The sequence below is a fragment of the Hylaeus volcanicus genome, chromosome 2 (assembly GCF_026283585.1).
Source record: "Hylaeus volcanicus isolate JK05 chromosome 2, UHH_iyHylVolc1.0_haploid, whole genome shotgun sequence".
Classification (NCBI taxonomy): Eukaryota; Metazoa; Arthropoda; class Insecta; order Hymenoptera; family Colletidae; genus Hylaeus; species Hylaeus volcanicus.
In genome coordinates this window covers 18,437,961-18,454,515 of record NC_071977.1, presented here as the reverse complement: position 1 = coordinate 18,454,515, position 16,555 = coordinate 18,437,961, and the positions used below count along the sequence as shown (strand labels likewise).

The window sequence follows — 16,555 nt, the reverse complement described above, 5'->3', positions numbered from 1 at the left end:
AGCCTACATTATGTTCAATAAGTTAAAGGAAACACGAGGTACACTAACTTTTTAATTTTTGCCTATGTATACGTGTCAGTATAATTATTCAAAAATTAACTGTGAAATTAATTCAGCTTAGTGAAAATGTTGAAATATATGTTAAAATTAGCAGGGTAAAATATCATGTAGTTTACGTTCAGAGTACAACGTAGATAGCCTACTTCAAAGAAGGTCTGCATAATAATAAAATTTAAAAACGTTAGATACACAAATTATCTTTATACAGCTAATTTGTACATTCAATAAAACACGTAGGTCCCTTGTAGATCTTATTATAATTAGTATTTCTATTAACGAAAACAAAGAAAAAGATAAAGGTTTGAAAATCAGTACGTTGTCTTCTTTAGTGAAATGACTCCGTTCTAGTCAGACAATTGTACTATACTGTGAACCACACGACGATACGTCGCACAGTGGTCCAGGTGCCCGAAAACCTGGCCAAAATGCTATTTTTGAAGTTTCGAACACACTTTTTTCAATATTGTCCGTGTGTTATATACATATGAGTGCATTGAATGGCGTTTGAAATTTAAAAAAATAGTAATCGGGTACTGATATACAGAGGTTCAAAGTTGACGAAATTTCATGCTCCTTGATATCGTGAAAAGTGGCGCATATTTATTGTGTCACAGAAAATTTATCCTCGATAGATTCATATATAAATCATTTTACCATAAAAGTAGATATTATAAACATAATCTTTCCACAAGAACAAAGTAAAATATCTTTGGATTCACTATTGTAATTCCCTTTTCAATGTGGTATAAGTTTTAGTTATCTTTCGATGAATCGGAAGGAAAACAAAGATGATAGTCACCGAGTGACACGCTCTGCCAAATTTCTTGATATAAAGTAACATGTCAGGTATGACATCCAATTGAGAAAACTTGCGCAAATTTGCGCCATTTTAAGTTATTTACATTTAGAGTCCATGCTTACAAGGAAAAGAAGACTCTTTAGGCGGCATTAAAACAAACCTTATTATCCTTAATTTTAATTTAACATTTATTTATTATTGTTATTTCTGCTAATGTATTCTAACTATGTTGCCCTATAAACCTAGAAATCCTATTTCATAAAAACATCATAATAATTTAATATTTTTAATACGAGTGTCGACCATATTGGATCTGCCATTTTGAATTTTGCAATTCTGATACTAAATTCGTAATTTGCGGCCCAAATAACTCTTAAATATCAAGTTTCATGGAAATCTCATAACTTTGTAATATACATGTCGGCCATCCTGGATCCGCCATTTTGAATTTTGATATTCTGATACCAGATTCGTAATTTGCGGCCCAAATAACCTTAAAATACCAAATTTCACTGAGATCCGAAAACTCCTTCTAATTTTGGCCAGGTTTTTGGAGATCCGGATCACTGTGCGCCGCGCGCCGCCGCGCCGTATCACTGACTCTCGAATGCGTTCGAACACATTCAGCTGATTTCTAATTGTATCGCACGCATTGTCCATGTATTCCTGCAATTCCTAAAGAGTTTTTTCTCAAGCAGAGTGGACCAAGCTGCCTGTAAATAGAAATCGGTTGGTTCTCTCAGAGTAACTTATGCTATAACTTCGAGTGGTGCATCCCAAACATAAAAATTGTTCAGTTTAACTCTTTGTACTTCATGAATATTCTTTAATACGAAATATAGCTATTTCAAAGTAGTTTTACGGCTTTGCATTTGAAAATTCAACGTATTCTTTCTCCAACAATAATTTACAAATTCTTGTAATTTAAATTTGATTAATCTATTTCGTTAATTTAATTCCTCGTAGTATTGAATAATACAGTAAACAATTATATATAATTTATATATAGTACATAAGAAATGTGCACAATATTCTAAACAGTCATTTGACCGATCGTGATATGTTTAGTGGTTATTAAACGTCATACATTGCATAAACTGTAAATAAATAAACCATTGACGTGATCACTAAGGACCTTGTAGTTGGTGAGACTTTAAATAAAATAATTAAAAGATAACAAGCGTTAGTGTACAAATTCCATGAACTCGTGATTCGCAGCCTGTCGGAACGAAGCGATAAATAGTTTACAATTGCTTGATCGTGTGTGGACTCGAGTACGCGTGCACGTGCCATTTTCGTGCGTGCAGCTCGAGTCGTCTGTCGTTTCTCGTTTGCTCGTCATGAAAGAGTTTAAATCTATCGCTGGCACGCACGGATTACTTAAGAGAAGTCAAACAGCGACACGCGTTCGTCTGGCCCGTCGAACCGCTCATTTCGCTCTGCGAATCGTTTCGCGATACGCGAAACTCTTTGCGGTCGTATCTCGGGATATTCCCGACAAGTCTGTTATTTAGGCAATGATATGACACGAAACGAGATTAGAACATCTCAAAGACACAAATTTCTACAATTGCGTATAGTTTAATTAATTAAATAGAAACTCAATGAAATCTGTCGATAATGACCAAACAGTAGATTCGACGTAAAATTAAATTATTGAACTATTTAAAAGTAAAGAATTTAATTTGGATTTCATTGAAGTTGTGTTCAAACACTATTTTATTTCAAATAAAGAAATTTTATTTGGCAAATCTGTCATCAAAGGATGAATTATATTTTATATTTTACAAACTAAAAGAGGAACGAAACTAGGAATTGGGATCATCGTATTGGTAGACTTTAAGGGAGTACTCTTTTGTTTCAATTTTAGGCAATTTTCGTGATTTAATCTTGATATAATCTTTTGAAATTTTCGACTGTCCTACTCAATTTGTTTACAAGTTACGTGCAATATGCTACGATACGTCAGCCAGAACGGACCAATGAACTTTAGCAATTTAAAATGTATTTTAATGTAACTTGTTAGAAATATCTGAAAGAAATAATTGTTTAATTCTCTAGAAAAAAATACCTCCCTAATACGTCATAAAAGGAAAACTAGGCGAATCTATATAAAATATCGAATACTATGATACTAAATAATATGCGTTCAGCCTAAATGAACTCCTTTGAATATTTATAAGATTTTTTGTGGTAATAATTGACCGAACACGCGTTATCCAAAAATAATTCCGAGCAGTATGACTCCAATGCCTGCGGCAATTACGACTGCAAAGAGCTAACGATGGAATATTACCCGAAGGCGACGAAGGGATGTGTTGATCGAATAAATTTCGCGCGGATTCGCTTCGACGAATGTGCCTATGCAAATGAACGCTAATTGGAAATTCGCTCGCGACGTTCGTCTTCACCTATTTGCATATACTTTTCTGGACAATGTTACTTGCATCCATAAATACGTGAATAATGATCGATGGTTAGGCACAAAAATTGATCGTGTATACATATATGTTCATTACTAAGGTGGTTCCTAAAAGAAACTTTAGGATTTTATTTTTTAACAAAACATTATACAAATGGTATTAATTTTATATGAAAATATGATTGACAGTAAATTTCAAAAATCATGTTGTTTAAGTGTTTGCACACTGTAACTACACTGACAATTGAATTTTTTTATTAATAAATAAAGTCCTGAAGTTCCTTTTAAAAAACACTTTATGTAGGCTGATTAAGAACACGTACAAGTGAAGTTGTCCAGAAGTAAAATTAGTTTAAAAAAATCAACTGATATCCTTAAATTACTTGTCTTTATCCTCTAAACATGTTTGTCTGCTTAATAACTTCCGGAAATTTTATAAAAATGATACATGAGATTCTTGACCTATTCCTATCAGCATCATTGACTGTAAATTTCATGCAAACAAGTAGGTTACGCAGTTGATCAATGACACAGCAGGAGTAAAGAACATCTCATACAGTTGTTAGGTGTGAATAACGAGTGTTTGGAAGAGTGTAAAACGGTTTGAGCGATTGTTTGGATTTGAGGATTGGTTGTAAATGAAATCTGTATTTAAATAGATTCTAAGAATCCACAGGGAGTTTTTGGCATAAGGTGTCGAAATATATTTATTATTAGTCGAGGACTCGCAAAATACTTATGGCACCAGTTTGTGAAACACGATTTTTGTTGTTAAATATTGTTTACAAATGCATGTAATACTTTTTCATTTTGTAGCTAGCTGAGCATTGACATTGTAACGTAACACAGTACGTGTGTATTTTATTTTTTTTTAATAGTCTTTTAATTTTATAAATTTAATTTTGGTAATCTTCAATCTGTCATCAATCAAACAGATACATATTTCACAGATTATCTTAGTCATACATTTACCGACTTTTTCTTCTGTTTTGTAAGAGTAAGAATAAAATTAAAAAGCATGTCAAAAATTAATTAAAGAACAATATATATTATATTTATTTTATCATTCTGACACTATAGAACGATATCGATTAAAATAATATCTATAATAATAACAAAATATAAATCACGTATCTTGTTATTTTCGAAAAGCAATAAAATTTCTATTTTATTTAAAATGCTTCTATAATATAGTTCATCAAAATTATACAATGTCAAACATACCACTTCAATTTGTTAAACATAAATTTCGTTTTAACAGATTACCTAAAGAGAATGTTTTTAAATCTGCATTATTAATTGTCACGATTAATTTGTGATCTGTATTATTCATGGTAATGTGTTTAAATTCTTGGCTCGTTACGTGTACATTCCTGGAGCCGTAGTCGACATGTAGGGTGAAAAAACGTTTGTTATTCGCGCAATCGTTATCCACGTATGTTCCACGACTGTTGTACAAAGTCGGCTGGTTAATAGCGGAATAATACAGCGAAGATAATCGAAGGAAACCGTTGGACAGATGTTCAGTCACGTTTTCGTGTGAAACTGGATCGTGTATCTTCCATTGACTCCGCGCGACCTTAATTCGATCGACCATTGCCGAAGAAAAGCAGAAGAGCCGCCATTGTCGAGACTTAATTAAAGAACACGCGTGGTTTAGTATCTCGCGAACACGGAATTTCCGCGAATGAATATCGCTAAGATCAAGTTCAATATGTACAAATATTTAATCAATGTAACACCTTCTATGAATCATGAAATTTATTTTCCTCGTAAACACAGCATGGTAGCATGAAGCTTGTTAAACATTAACAGATTTAGATATTAGAAAAAAAATTAAAAAGTAATCAAAGGGACACAGATCTGTTTAAAATAAATTTCTAAAAAATAAATTGATAGTAATTGAAACTGAAATAAAGTGAAACAAAAAACGAGAAAAAAGTTGTGTGATAAATATAGAATGACTGAAGAAGAAAAAATTAAGATGCTTGCAAATATCTTAAATTTATACATTGGAATGGTAGCAGTAATTATTCATGAAACTAAAATTTATTAAAATTGTATTACATATTGAATGTATATTTTATATATTTATAAATGTGTTTAGAATATATATACTTTTTACATGAATTGCATAAAATCTACAGTATTTAAATTATTAAATTAGCTAGCCTTTCTTAATTCTGTACCTATAAAAAATCTACAAATTATTTCTAACTAAAAAACTATATACATATTTACAATGTATCGTTTAAATTATACAAACACGAGTTAATCAAATTATCTGCTTGAAATGTAGTAATCATCGAATTTCTTCAAAAGTCATCTGTAACTTATTCAGTATTACGCAACAGTTTTTATGTCTCTTCTCAGAGGCATTGACTCATATAGGTAAATATTAGTTCTCTTGCTATAACAAATGAAACGACCGTGTATCAGCTATCGTATACGTGATTATGTCACGTGCTAGTAATATCTTCGATCTTCGAATCTGTACTTCTATCATTTCTTTTAAGCATTCGTAAACAAGGATTAATACAGAAGTAACAAGAATTTCCGTTGCGAATAAAAATTTCAGCACATACTTAAAAGATAAGCATCGGCAGTCTTATCTGTGTCACCCACTCGTTTGAAAAATGTTTAAAATCTTTGATATAGCATTATGTTGTGCAACATAGTGATTCATCACTATTTTGGCAATATTATTAGCAATTAAAAAATATCTTGATGGAAGGCACTTTTTACAGTCGTGCAGTTTAGTATGGTAACAATAAATCGTTAGTACAAAATATCTGTAGAATATTAGTTCTAATAAAATAAAACTATTTAATATAATTTATGTCTTGATTAATATTGGGACTAATAAATTTTTTTTTTCAAAAACACTTCCTTGTTGATTGTACATTGACAACGTTGCTTTTTATTTTATATTTTATTCCTCGAAACATCGTATGTCGAGTTTGAATGTATACATATAGGTATCGATATTGCTCTTACGACTTGCATGATCGATTCCATTATTACGAATCGATGTCTGAGTATAATTCCTGGAATCACGTTGATAGAAATCAAGCAAATCTAGCTTCCTTAAGGATGCAACTATTGTTAGTATCTTTCCTCTGGCGAAGGAGAAATTAATCGATCAAAAAATCGATTAAATACACGTTCCGCAAACTAATTATTCAATTTCTATTGATGAAACACTTTGTTCCCTTTTTTGACATAACTTTCTATTGTATTGCAGCTTCGTTTCAGATGTGACTGAACTAAAAATTGCAAAATTCGTTCAAGCAATGTTGTAACTCAAGATTGAATTAAATGTTGACTTCAATTATTTTTTCAGTAAGTCTTTATACTTGTTCGTCTTTAAAGAAATAACAAAATTACAGTAGTAGTACATTTCAGGTATGTTATATAATAAATAAGGCTCTACCAAAAAGGAAAAATATCGTCCTTTTATGACACTGTTAATAATCATATTAATAAATTAAAAGTATCCCATGATGCGGATGACTGGGTTAGTGTCTAAATTAGGTGCGCTTAAAAATTAATTAGCACGAACTCCATTAAAATGTATTCAATGTACAATTTCCTCGTAGTTTTAATACTTTTGTCTTGTTTCTTTATAACTGATTTAATATTTGCTTACTGATTGTTACAGATGGAACTGCATAACAGCCCCAATCTAAAGAAGAGCAGCTTGCGGGGTGACGAAATGACGCTCAAGGAACCTCACAGGTGAACGAATATCTTGCAGTATTAGTATTATTATTACACTGTTACTGATATAGCACTATTTGTTCACCAGTATTTTCTTTTAAATCGAATTCTTCGTACGTTATTAATTTTCCGCAATGTTGCAATTGAATTATCTACCGTCAGCAGGACGGTTCCGTTATTCACTATGTTAGAATGTCACGTAACTGCAGGTTGTGTAACCATCAATGTTGCTAATTAGAAGATCATTACCGGAACGCGTATGTGTAATCTTCTATCGTTGTATTACTTCCATCCTGTTCTTTTTCTTATAAATAGTATTCTTCTTCTCGTGTAGACCAAGGATATAATCAAGAAAAACTTAATTGAAAAGTTCCAAGACACAAAGTGTCAGAGAAACATCGCAACTATGATGGATGGCTCTTCACTTTCATTTCATTTGCGAAGTAATGCCCATAATTAAGGTCTATTTACACATATCCGTAACGTGTCAGTTCTGTATCCGAACCGTATCAGTAAAGGTCGATTCAGACTATACGACACGGACCGTCACGTTCTGGCAACGACACGTACCGGCACCGACACGTACCGGCATCGACACGACAAAACATTAAAACACGCGTTTCAATGGAACTATTCACACTTAAGGTCTATTTATACATATCCGTAACGTGTCAGTTCCGTATCCGTACCGTATCAGTAACGTCACGGAGCGATGTCGGACGTGTGTGAACATGCCCATTCAAAACCAACAGAAGAATATTTAAAATCACTAAGACTAATAGAACATTACGGAACTGAACGGATACGGAACTGACAGGGCTCGAATATGTGTAAAAAGATCTTTAGTAGGCAATTTATATTTGTTGACATCCAAAGTATAATATTTGCGTTTATTTTGTTTTACGATTGAAAACCAGCACACAAGCGAATAAAGCTTAGTATTTAGTTAGTTAATTTGTACACAAAATAGATAATAAATTAATTATAACCATTTCCCTTTAATTGTAGAATTTTCTTCCAAATTCTTACAATTGGAAAAGTATTTGATCGGAATTCTTAATTTTCAGGTAAATTTGTTGCATCTTATGGTTTCTGTTTGAAAAAATATTAATCATACTGTTATATATCCATACTCATAAATGAAACATTTTTACTTTCAATAAAACTGTAAAAATTGAAAGTATGAGCTAACTACAATCAAGGATTCGTTACAATAAATAATGCTTGTATTGAGCCTGAGGTTTGCCTTTTTCATTTACTACATTCAAAATTGGTTGCATGCTGCATCGAAGTGTGCGAATTGCTTTATAAATTTCACATCTTTCTTAATGGATATGTTGTGGTGTCCCCAAAGGACTGTTAGTGGTGTCCAAACGATGCTCATCAAAGACATTGCAATTTATGCAGTCCATCGATGACCGAAATAGTTAGAGGAATAGACTGGTAGCATTAAACGAATAAATTGCGAAACGCGCAAGCTTATATACATATGTGTTCCTGTTTCAATGGTAAGACCAGAGCCAAGTGTGACGTAGCTGGTTGGCATCCAACGATATTTCTCCGATCTAGCATCGAGGCATAAAACTTCCACGGCATTCGATTCGGTTTTCAACCGTTAATCTATCTTTCATAAGGTCGAAGCGTCAATTATGCAGATAGTATGCAGTTGCGTCGAAGGAAACGAGATTTTCCTGCATGTACAATTCGCAGAGAGTTCGTTATGCAATCGATATTATCTACAAAGATTGGTAAACACTATCAGATGGATAGAAATTAGATTCTCAATTGTGATATACAATTGTTTATTACCCAGAAGTTGATCTCGAAGATTCATTGTAACCATGTGCGCACATTGTTAAATTATTTTTGCGTCGCATTATTCATTAAGTTTTCGCTAATTACGGGTTTCATCAAATATGCGCAACTGACAAGGTCAGTTATTCAAATGGACGACCAATTTTATTTTAAATCCCTGTTTAGTCAATGCCAAGAAGTTCTCTAACTATAGAGGTACAATTAACTTGAACGATTACTTTTTAAAAATATAGAAGAATAGTAAGCAGCTTTAGTCAGTCATCTTCTGGAAACTTACAAATATAAAAATTAAATTTACGAATTTAATTTCATCGAAGTGAGTAATAATTTCTAAGCATAAAATTATAACAAGATAAGATCAAAAGATAATTCCAAAATAGTTATGTGAACTTGAGAATTTGAAGGAAATGCAATATATTTACAAAAGTCTTGTTTCCTTCAAGAATTCTTTCTTGTTCTATTCTATTTGAATCTTCTTTTTTATCCACGCTCTCAATTTTATTAAACCAACTTTAATGAGTCATCTAGTTATTATTCATAAATACACTGCATTTGAATATTTATTCATAAATGCACACTTAGTTAGTAAGAATACTGGTGAAGACGGAAATGACAACATTAGTTTAATTATAGTGTCTCTTTCTTTGGGTATTACTGGAACTATTTGGGATGACGTGTTGGTTTTTGAATGGAAAATCAGACGGATTGGTCAAAGAATTATAAATAACCCGTGATAAATTGGACGCTGTTTCGTGTCACTGTTGTTGGTACGAGGAGGGGAGTCTGAAATATTTGTTCAGTTTAAAAAGACGTCTCTGACAAGACTAAAAGGAGTTTACCTTGAAATATTAATGTCAGATCGTGCGTACAGGATACAGGATTCTTGAAATAAAGAACGGACTAGACTGTCACTTTCACTGTTTTAACACTCTTGCAACCGATGCACTGACCATGATGCACTCTATTCAGATAACGATTTTTATATAGTCTATTCTTCCTCGAAAATTCATTTTCATTAAATCAGTAATGCAATTTTTATAGTACATAAATTGGAGGTCGTTTAACTATTTCTTATTCGTTCAATATGTATTGGAAATGAAAGTTTAGATTAATGGTGTACAAAAATTCACAAAATAAAGTTAAAAATGAATTAAAAGATCTATATGAGAAGAGTTAGGGTGTAATTGTTGTTACCCTTAAGTTTAAACCAGACGACATTTCTACAATACTACTACATTCTCGGGAGTAGATTCAATACCGTTTACATTTGTAAACAAGGTTTTTAATTACAAATATGATAAAAATTCAAAGTAGGAAATAATTGAAATATCAGAATTTAAATACAGGCATGCATTTTAAAATCAATATCAGTCTTCGTAGAGTCCTTCAACCCCCAGAAGACAATAGTTAAAGTAACTTAACAAACCTTCGAGCGTACATATTTCAATTAAACTTGACATTTAAATTAATTCATGTATTTAAATTTAACATTATTATCTGAAATTTGCCCCATCAGAAAATGTCATTTTATCTTATTTAGCCTATCACGAGAGAGCCTACACACCACTGATCAAGATCAACACAGAGATCAACTTTAAGATCAATTTCTATCGCATGCTGCGTTGCCTTTCAGTTTCGTTCTCAGGTCATGAGTATTACGTCATTCTCTTCGTTGGAATAATCTTTATGCCGATTGACCGTGCAGTTTTGACTACAATTCAAGTGAAAGTGTAAATGTTTACGTCGAAAATGATCGCCAGCGTCGTGATATTCGATTCTGTTAGCGCCAAGAAGTCTACCGTAGAACATGGAACTCGTGGTACGATAATCGTAAATCTCGAAAGCAACTGGTTTGACGTTCATGGAAAAAGTTAGACGTAACTTTATACAGATATAGGGTCGCCTGCGTTGCATTCCAGTTGCACTTGTTGTGACTGGTCTCGGGTTTCCGCGATAGGGAGGCATTCGATAATTAGAAATCTCATTAGTACATTTGCCCAGTAATCCAGGGTTACGAATTAATGTTATTACAGTTAAGATTTCAGGAAATTACACTGTTCTACATAGTCAGTTACAAATATTACACGACTGCTATCGTTCTACCTTTCTAGAGTTACATCACCATTGCAACAGTTAGATAGATATTATTATGTTACTAAAGTAAATTATATGTTCTTACGCTTGTTAATTTGGTAAATTTAGTCTCTTTATTAAATTTTATAAGCAGCAAAATTATATTTAATAATATGTAAGAAAATGATTATAACGTATTATTTTAATTGCAGAACTATTTCATTAATGGTAAACTATCTTGGATTGTTTTTAAGTCGTGGTTAACGATTGCTTCAACAATTTTCCTAATGTGTTAGCTTCTCCTTGTTAAACCCTCCACAAATATACATATGTATATCTTGAACGTATATCACATATCATAAATACTTGGAAATTATGGATAATTTCACGTATACTTGTATGTTAGTGTAATTTTTTACATAGTGAATTTTAGAGATTACGAGCCTATTCCTACAAATAATAATATTCCCCTTATCTTTTTAATTGCTAAATGAATTGTAACTTGGAGAAAATATTTGCTTGCATAGATAAATATAATAATTGTAGGAAAAAATGAAAAAATTGTTGTCTTAACATCCGTTTAGCTGTCAAACAATTCATAGTATGGTTGACCATGCCTCGTTATAATTTTTTTATAAACACGTGTAATATCGACCAGAGAAATACCAAATAAATTAAATTTTCTTAGACTTAAATATCCTGGAGCCTTGAAAAAATTCATTTCGAAAACAAATCTTTTATCGTGGTATAATTGACTTCCTGAAAACATTAATCTTTTGTTGATACATTTCTTTCACAGTGTCAAGCCAACAGGGGCTATTAAGGTAACCTGTTTCTAGTGGATTACCTTGTATAACAAAGTCGCATAACTTGCCAACAGTGTGACTAGCAGAAATACTAGACATTTAAAATTATTTGGTCCTGAACAAAATTAATAGCCTCTTGAATAATTACATAAATTATCATGTATGATATTACTTTTATAAGTATCTTGACATCATAATAATGTCGTAATAGAATAAATGAAGCAGATGATTAATTCGTTTACATAATATCATACATAAATCAATTTTTTCGACGTTTAATTCTTCTATATTATGTCATGTTGGATTTTAAGTCTTTCAACTGTATTTTCATATATATTTTTTCATTACGTATGGTGTATATGCTAGTCCTAATATGTTCAAGTACTTCTATAATCATGTTTATTTAATTACAATCCAGTAAATAATTCCTTTAATTTTTATTGTTTTTTTTTGTTTTAGTTTATCCATGATTCATTATGCACATGGTAACCATTGTTGTCGAGAATTATTTACAACAAAATGTACTAAAACAGAGCCTTGCTTAACAATGGAAAAATATAATATTATACAATTATTATTTAAGTTCAACTGACTGATGTACGATTTCTCCAGGAAAACCGTTCATAATTATGCAATTTTGTACAATATTAAATTAATACGCGAGTGAATGAGAAGTGAAGAGGAAAATAACGAACCAGGAAAAATTTATTTCGCAGAAATGGCAGCACATATGGAGCCTTCCAGTCGAAGGATCCCATTTTGGCTGTCGAGAAGGGCAGCGACATGGAAGGCGGAAGTAACGAGCATGGGATTTCCGTCAACCATCCGACCTCGTAAGTACAATAACCTTCTTTCTAGCTCTTATTTATTTGTTTCTCCTCTTTCGAGACAAAGACCTATGAGTCTTTGATACTCAAAAATTTAAGTAATAACAAAAAAAATCAGTAGATCGTATTTATTTAAGGGGGGAGGGTCAAGTAAACAACCGCTTTTTTGCAAATTATTTTTGAAGTGTGCGTAATATATATTTATTTACAACTAATTACTTGTTATTTTGTAGCATCTAGATAATCTATATAATTTTTTTTATGTAAAAATATTCATAAATGAATGAACAGCAGCTGTTTGAAGTTAGCTTCTCGAAAATGCGCCGTGCAACGCACAGATCACTCTAATTATTTGAAATAAAAAATCCACTAATTTTTCGTTAAAATATAGTGACACACTTTGCATAAACCTAGATTTAAAAAGAAACATTTTAAATTTAAAATTTTACGCCACATTAAAAAAATCTTGTTATAAAAATAATGATTAAAAACATTGTTTATTTCAATTTTTATAAAAACCTTTAGGTTGATGCAAAGGAGAATAGTTTAAGGAATATTTTGTGCCAAGTTTCATAGCAATCGGCTGAGAAATCTCTAAGCTACATTGCACGGCACGCGAAATTTTGTGTTTTAAGAAAAATGCGTTTAAAGTTTCCGGATCTAAAAATAGTCCTTCGTGCACCGTTCGGAGCGCATCACTTTAATGACTCTGTAGATACACTTACTTAGACTTCGAAGTTTTAGCTGAAATGGTCGGAGCACATTCTCCAGATGATAAAGTAATTTTCTAAACAAAAAAAAGGTCAAAATTTTGAATTTTACTTGACCCTCCCCCCTTAAAAAATTGAACGTAATATTCACAAATATGCTTTGACCTTTATATGATTATATTATTATATTATATGATTGACCTTCTTACGAGGATTATCTTAAATCTAATTAAATTTAATAAATTCACGACTAACAATGAAATATTTGAGACTCTGAGCGCAGTAATAAAGCGACGAGGTAAGAATACGTTCTGTTACCTGTATGGATGTGTGAATGTGTTGTCATGAAGCCGCAGGATAGGTTCCGTTTTGCGGTTTTAGCTCGCACACAGTTGTCTATGGTCACTTTCAGATGCCCACGAATATACACTCCAGTTCTATCTCTTTACAGTACTATCTGCCATGGAAAGGTACCATGGAAAGTTCACCTGGTTTACCTTTTGTGACAGGCATATTTATTATATGTATATTATAACTCTACATAAATAAATTTTCTCGATTACATTTATTCGTAGATTGACATATAGTTCTTTGTTGACGACGAATGACCGAAATGAAAAATCCAGAATACTCTTTCCCACTTTCTGCATCATCCATCACGCAGTATACTAATTTCTCGATTATATTTATTCGTAAATTGACATATACCTATTTGTTGACGACGAATGACCGAAATGAAAAATGCAGGATACTCTTTCCCACTTTCTATATCATTCTTCACTCAGTATAGTAATATTTCACAGTAAAAGTACTTGTCTTTTGTGAATTTTACCATCTAGTTCATAGTCATTTCATTCATAGTCTTCGTAGTCATTTTTCAGATTCGTTGACAAGTGCAAGACAGGATCTTTAACAAGTTTGACCGAAAGTGTGTTCATTATTTTATTGTTACAACTGTTGCAGCATGCTACACCAGAATTTTGGCAAGTATAAGCCAACAGAGTTTAGAAAATTCGCTTGTTTGTAGCTGTAGATTCTATTAAATCTAAGTGTCTCGTGGTATTGTTCCTTTATTTATTATGAACATATGTACATTTGTAGTCCCGCCAAATACTAATGGTTATTAGTCGTGTTATCTATTTTAGTTATATTTATGGATTCTGAATGTCTATTTCATTTTTCCTTGACAACACTTCTGATACATCTTACAATGTTGTTATTTGGAATTAGTATGGAATTTTTGTTTTAATATACTATGTAATATTGCACAATACAATTTATAATACATCTTGATAAAAATTGTGAAAACAAATGGTACATATAAGATACATGTAAGTAGACTGCAGATATTTATGCAAATTCATATTTTTATACAATCAGATTAATTGAAATTTAAAGAAAAGTAGGTCTTATCTTCTATAAACAATCTAACATGTACTTTATTGTTGATGTACTATACATTTTTGTATATTCTGATACACTTTTATATATTCCCATATTCCACTTGCCATAAGTGCATAAACATTCACAATCTACATATAATGTAAGTCTTTAGTAACGTTATAAACGTTAGACTACACAGGCTGCCCAACTCTTGTCTTCTTTTCTTGACCCACACGTGGCCACACCATTTTGGTGTTGTCTTGACAAATTTGGCAAGACAGGGTATGACTCATACAATTTGCAACTGTAACTTGCATGAGTCATACCGTATTCTCTATAGTGGAGTGAAACTTGTTAAGTCGCATCGACTTTTGCTTCTAGGATTCTAACCGTTTCTCGCTCGTTCCCACAGTTCTCTCCTTGATTTCCCACACAGTATCCTACAAAGGCTCGGAACCATAACGATATTAAAGTTCGTGCCGCCTTATATCGAACGGAATTTTGTCCTAAGCAGAATAATTTATTGACTAATAATTTCTGCATTATATCTATATTATTCGACAGGTCTCTGTTTCTTTACAATATTGCTTTGTCTTCAAAATTTGATCTAATGGTTAGAAATTTCAGGTTTAATATTAACCAATGCCTTGCCATTAGAGTAAAACAAAAAGATCAATAGCAACAATGTATAGAAGTAAAAATAGAACATGTGTAATATTTATATGGTTTATTGTGTATCCCCGAGGGGTTTTTCCTGGCCACACCACTTTCCTCGTTTCTCTTTTTCTCTCATTTTTCTGTCTCTTCTTCGCATCTTCTTATTCACTTTTTTTCCTGCTCTCTTTTGCATTCCCCTTTTCCATTTCTTCCGAATGCTCTTCATTTTCCTTCCCCCTATTCACTTCCCTCCCATCTTCCTCCTTGCTTCTCTTTCCTTCCTTTTCTACCTCTTCTCACTCATCTTCCATTCATGGTACTAGCAAACAAAAATGTTTATATCTCAGAAACCGTTGACCTTTTGACCTATGTTTACTAAAGCTTTTTTACTCGGTACAGTGTGGCCTATATACCATATTAATATTGAATGGCTTTTCTTAACACTCTATAAATTCTATTCAGTCTTTACGAAATTTAACGTCCTCTTAGTGTTTTCTTTTTGCGTATAGAGTGGCGTTTCGTCAAACGAAGACACACAGAAGCACATATAAATCTACATATTTTAGTATCTTATAAGTATCTCTCCTAGTCTCTCCTATAAGTATCTTCATTCAAAAATATTTGCAACAGTTTTCATACTAAGTGATGCTGACTAATCCATCATACAACCAATAAACACATATGAACTTGGCAGTTTCTTAATACACGATTAAGGATTAAATCCTTGCTCCTCTTCCCTCGCGATCTTAAACTGCGGCCACGATAAAATCGTCCACTTTTTTAACAATAACCACATCGCCTAAACGAGTATCCCAAGTACTATGTGGAATCGTTCCTGTTACTTTGCCGCGCTCTTCGTGCAGGTATCTCATACGTGGAGGAAGGATGTAATTCGGCGTATCGCGATTCAGCGTTGAATCAGGATAATCGTGGTTTTCCGCGGGTATTACTTTCCAAGAATAACGTAAATTTGAGACATTCCGTTGTTCGCGGCATTCCCCACCGTTCTTCCTGTTGGACGTGGAATGGCAGGATAATTTGAGAGATAATGGATCTTTCCTAACACTTCATTGGTCGTTATTGCGGCGGTTAAATCACACCGTTCAGACCTGCATCTTTTTCCTCATCGCGATCGTCACGCGCAATTAAAGTGCAGTATTCGGAACCTCGGAGTGTAAAGCGTCGTGTATCATGAGTCTACTTTATAGGGTCTTCCATTAGGACATTTTAAATCGTCAAACATATACACGGTCTGTTTAAAAAGAAACCGAAGTTTTGCTATA

At 32.5% G+C, this 16,555-nt stretch overlaps 1 protein-coding gene across 3 annotated transcripts in view; it reads left to right on the top strand.

Moving 5' to 3' along the window:
- Positions 1-16,555, top strand: part of LOC128872836 (proton-coupled amino acid transporter 2-like) — a 54,901-nt gene that overhangs the window by 23,283 nt on the left and 15,063 nt on the right. For all 3 annotated transcript variants that reach the window (XM_054115915.1, XM_054115914.1, XM_054115916.1), the window contains exons 2-3: positions 6,943-7,019; positions 12,412-12,528. In XM_054115915.1, coding sequence (XP_053971890.1) covers positions 6,943-7,019; positions 12,412-12,528 — 194 coding nt within the window. The remainder of the gene's footprint in view (positions 1-6,942; positions 7,020-12,411; positions 12,529-16,555) is intronic.